Source organism: Alnus glutinosa, chromosome 11 (assembly GCF_958979055.1).
Source record: "Alnus glutinosa chromosome 11, dhAlnGlut1.1, whole genome shotgun sequence".
NCBI lineage: Eukaryota > Viridiplantae > Streptophyta > Magnoliopsida > Fagales > Betulaceae > Alnus > Alnus glutinosa.
The window spans coordinates 26,102,549-26,106,275 of record NC_084896.1 but is presented as its reverse complement, the minus strand read 5'-3'; the positions used below and the strand labels follow the sequence as shown (position 1 = coordinate 26,106,275).

General features: G+C 42.3%; 1 protein-coding gene across 1 annotated transcript; it reads left to right on the top strand.

The window, feature by feature from the left end:
- Nucleotides 1-426: 426 nt before the first annotated feature.
- Nucleotides 427-3,087, top strand: LOC133881302 (uncharacterized mitochondrial protein AtMg00810-like). The gene is made up of 3 exons (XM_062320228.1): nucleotides 427-444; nucleotides 2,423-2,664; nucleotides 2,805-3,087. Exons 1-3 carry the CDS (start codon nucleotides 427-429, stop codon nucleotides 3,085-3,087), a joined length of 543 nt encoding a protein of 180 aa, XP_062176212.1.
- The last annotated feature ends 640 nt before the right edge of the window (nucleotides 3,088-3,727 follow it).

Sequence of the window (3,727 nt, the reverse complement as noted above, 5' to 3'; positions counted from 1 at the left end):
TCCCGCCCATTGATCTTGCCAAGCCATCTGCAAATATCTCTTCTCGGTCTCCTATGCCTAGAGGCCGAGGCTATCATGGCTGTGGGTCATCATCTTCCTATGGTGGACGACACTACTATCGTGGTTGTGGCTCTTCATCCATCAACCGAGGGCGTGGCTCCTACTTCTCCAATGACGTTGCTTCTTCATCACGGCCTACATGTCAGATTTGTGGCAAGTTGGGCCACACTACCCTTCGATGCTACCAACGACAGGAATCAACCTCTCCATCTGTATCTCAGCACAGTCCACATGCTTATTACTCTTCTGTTGCCCTACCTACTGAGGATAACTCGTACCCCAATACTAGGGCGACCAATCACGTTATTAGTGAGCTCCAGCATCTCAATCTCTTAATTGAGGACTACCATGGTCAGGATTAGATCCATGAAGGAGATGGAACAGGTTTGCCTGTAACTCACATTGGTTCTGCATCTCCCACTCTTACTCGTCGTCAATATCTCCTTAAACAACTTCTTCATGTTCCTTTAATTTGCGAAAATCTTCTCTCAGTCCATAAATTTGCTCTTGATAACTCGGCGTTTTTTGAATTTCATTCGTCTTATTTTGTGCTTAAGGACTGTCAAACCAAGATCACACTCCATCAAGGCCCAATTAAGGATGGACTCTACCAACTCCATCATTCGTCTAGTTCTTCCTCATCAATAAAACAAGCCATTGTGGGTGAGCGAACCTCTACCGATCACTGGCACAAGCGCTTAGGTTATCTTGCTCTTCGCACAGTCCACAGAGTCTTATCTCAGTTTCATCTTCCAATCGTCCATAATAAGGCATCCACTCTCTGCACTACCTGCCCTTAGGCCAAAGGACATCAATTGTCATTTTCAATTTCTACTTCCAGCATATGTAATCCTTTAGATTTAATTTATTCAGATGTATGGGGTCCTTTTCCAACTCTTTCTATCAATGGAAATCATTATTATGTGTCATTCATAGATGCTTTCAGTCGTTTTACATGGATTTTTCCCATCTAATCTAAATATGATGTTATGCCCGTGTTTCTTAAATTCCAAGCCATGGTGGAACACTTACTAAACTCAAAGATTAAAAGTGTGCAAACTGATTGGGGTGGCGAATATCGCAACCTCCATACCTATTTTCAATTAGTTGGCATCATCCATCGCATTTCATGTCCTCACATGCATCAACAACAAGGATGCGCTGAACGAAAACACCGTCATCTTATTGAGACCACGTTGACTCTTCTAATTGACATTCATCTTCCCAAAACCTTTTGGGATGAGGCGTGTCTCACTTCTTGCTATCTCATCATTAGGTTGCCCACTCCATTACTGAAAACCCAGTCTCCATTCCAAAAACTCTTTAAACGCACTCCTGACTACACTTTTCTTAAAATCTTTGGGTGTGCATGCTTCCCTAATCTTCGTCCCTAAAACTCTCATAAATTCTCTCATCATTCCAAAGAATGTGTCTTCCTTGGCTATAGTCCAAACCACAAAAGTTACAAGTGCTATCACACTAAATATGGCCGCATGTATATCTCACGGGGTGTGGTGTTTCATGAAACTATGTTTCCCTTTACCACTACATCATCACTCACTGAGTCCTATGCTGCCCAACCCGCTCCCTTTATTCCACCTCTCCATATTCCAACACTCCCTACACCTCTTCCTACAACATCAAATATAACTCCATCACATACTTCGTCCCATTCATCTTCTGCGGAACCAAGTGTGACTCATTCTCATTCCAACATTGAAGTAACACCTCCTCCTCACATTCATCCTATGCATACAAGGGCTCAAAATAATATTGTTCAACAACGGAATCTCACAGATGACACAATAAGATACCCTGTACCTCACGCACTACTATCCATGACTACATCAGCCCTTGTGGAGCTTACATGCTTCTCAAATGTAGTCACTATCACTGAGTGGCGTAATGCAATGCAAGTGGAATTCAACTCCTTGCTTCAAAACCATACTTAGTCTCTTGTTCCTCCACTGGCAGCCAAGAATGTAGTTGGTTGCAAATGGGTTTTCAAACTTAAAAGAAAGGCGGATGGGTTTATTGAACGCCACAAGGCACGGCTAGTTGCCTAGGGCTTTCACCAACAAGCTGGACTTGACTACGGTGAGACCTATAGCCCGGTTGTTAAACTTACAACTATACAAACTGTGTTATCTATTGCTTACTCTGCAAGTTGGTCCCTAAAACAAATAGGTATTTAGAATGCCTTTCTTCATGGCTTCCTCTTCGAGGATATATACATTGTTCAACCACCCAGATTCATTCATCCAAGCTATCCACATCATATCTACAAGCTCCATAAAGCTCTCTACGATTTAAAACAGGCCCCCGCTCCTGGTTTTCTAGACTTAGTGAAAAATTATTCCAGCTTGGATTCACGGATTCTAAGGAAGATTCATCACTGTTTATTTACCGCAACAACTTTGTCACCATGTATCTCCTCATCTATGTCGATGATATAATTATTAGAGCCTCTGTTCCTGTTGCAATTACAGAACTACTCCAGTTCCTCAGTGTTGATTTCGCTATTAAAGATTTAGGTGTCCTTCACTATTTCCTTGGGGTTGAAGTCCTCTCAGTCAAGTCGGGTCTTCTTCTCTCACAACGCAGGTATATTTTGGACTTATTGAAGACTTATTGAAGAAAACCAACATGCTGGAGGCCAAACCTATCACATCCCCCATGGTAGCCTCCTCTGTTCTGTCGGCTTTCACCAACGATCCAATGGAAAATCCTTATCTCTATTGCAGCACTGTTGAATCCTTACAATACCTAGCACTGACACGTCCAGATTTGGGTTTTGCTGTTAACCATGTGCACCAGTTCATGAAGAGATCAACAAAACTACACTGGCAAGCTGTAAAAAGGATTCTCCGCTACCTCAAGCACACAGTGTCTCACGACCTGCTCCTTCATAGAACGCAATCCAGTAGCCTACAAGCCTACTCGGATGCAGATTGGGCAGGCTACCTAGATGGTAGACGCTCCACAAGAGCCTATTGTGTCTTCCTTGGCTTGAACCTAATTTCATGAAGCTCTAGGAAGCAACCCACTGTCTCACGCTCCTCTACAAAAGTAGAATATAAAGCGGTTGCCAACACCACTATTGAACTCCTTTGGATTCAAGCTCTTCTTCATGAACTCGGTATCTCTCTCCCTTCTCCACCTGAACTATGGTGTGACAACATTGGGGCTACGTACATGTCAGTAAATCCTATTTTTCATGCACGAACAAAACATGTGGAAATTGACTTCCACTTTGTTAGAGATCGCATCGTTGATAAATTATTGGAAATTCTCTTTATTCCCAGCTCGGACCAATTAGCGGATGTTCTAACTAAACCTCTTGTCTCCACTCGGTTTCAAAGGTTATGTTTCAAGCCCAACGTCCAATCTCCCCCGTTGACCTTGCGGGAGGGTATTAACGCACATAACTTATCATCAAGAGACTCTCATCCTATACGTGAGTCTAGGGACTCTCATCTCATATGGAAGTCTAGTAATAAAGAGATAAGAGATAAAGAGAATGAAGAGATAGAGATAAGATAGAGTTATACTTCAATATGAAGAAGTAGAGTTGTAGTTAACCTGGTATATTGTAAATGCTATATATATATATCAACGAAAGCTCTCTAAGAAGAACATGGTGAAAATATTATACAGCAAAGGTGTG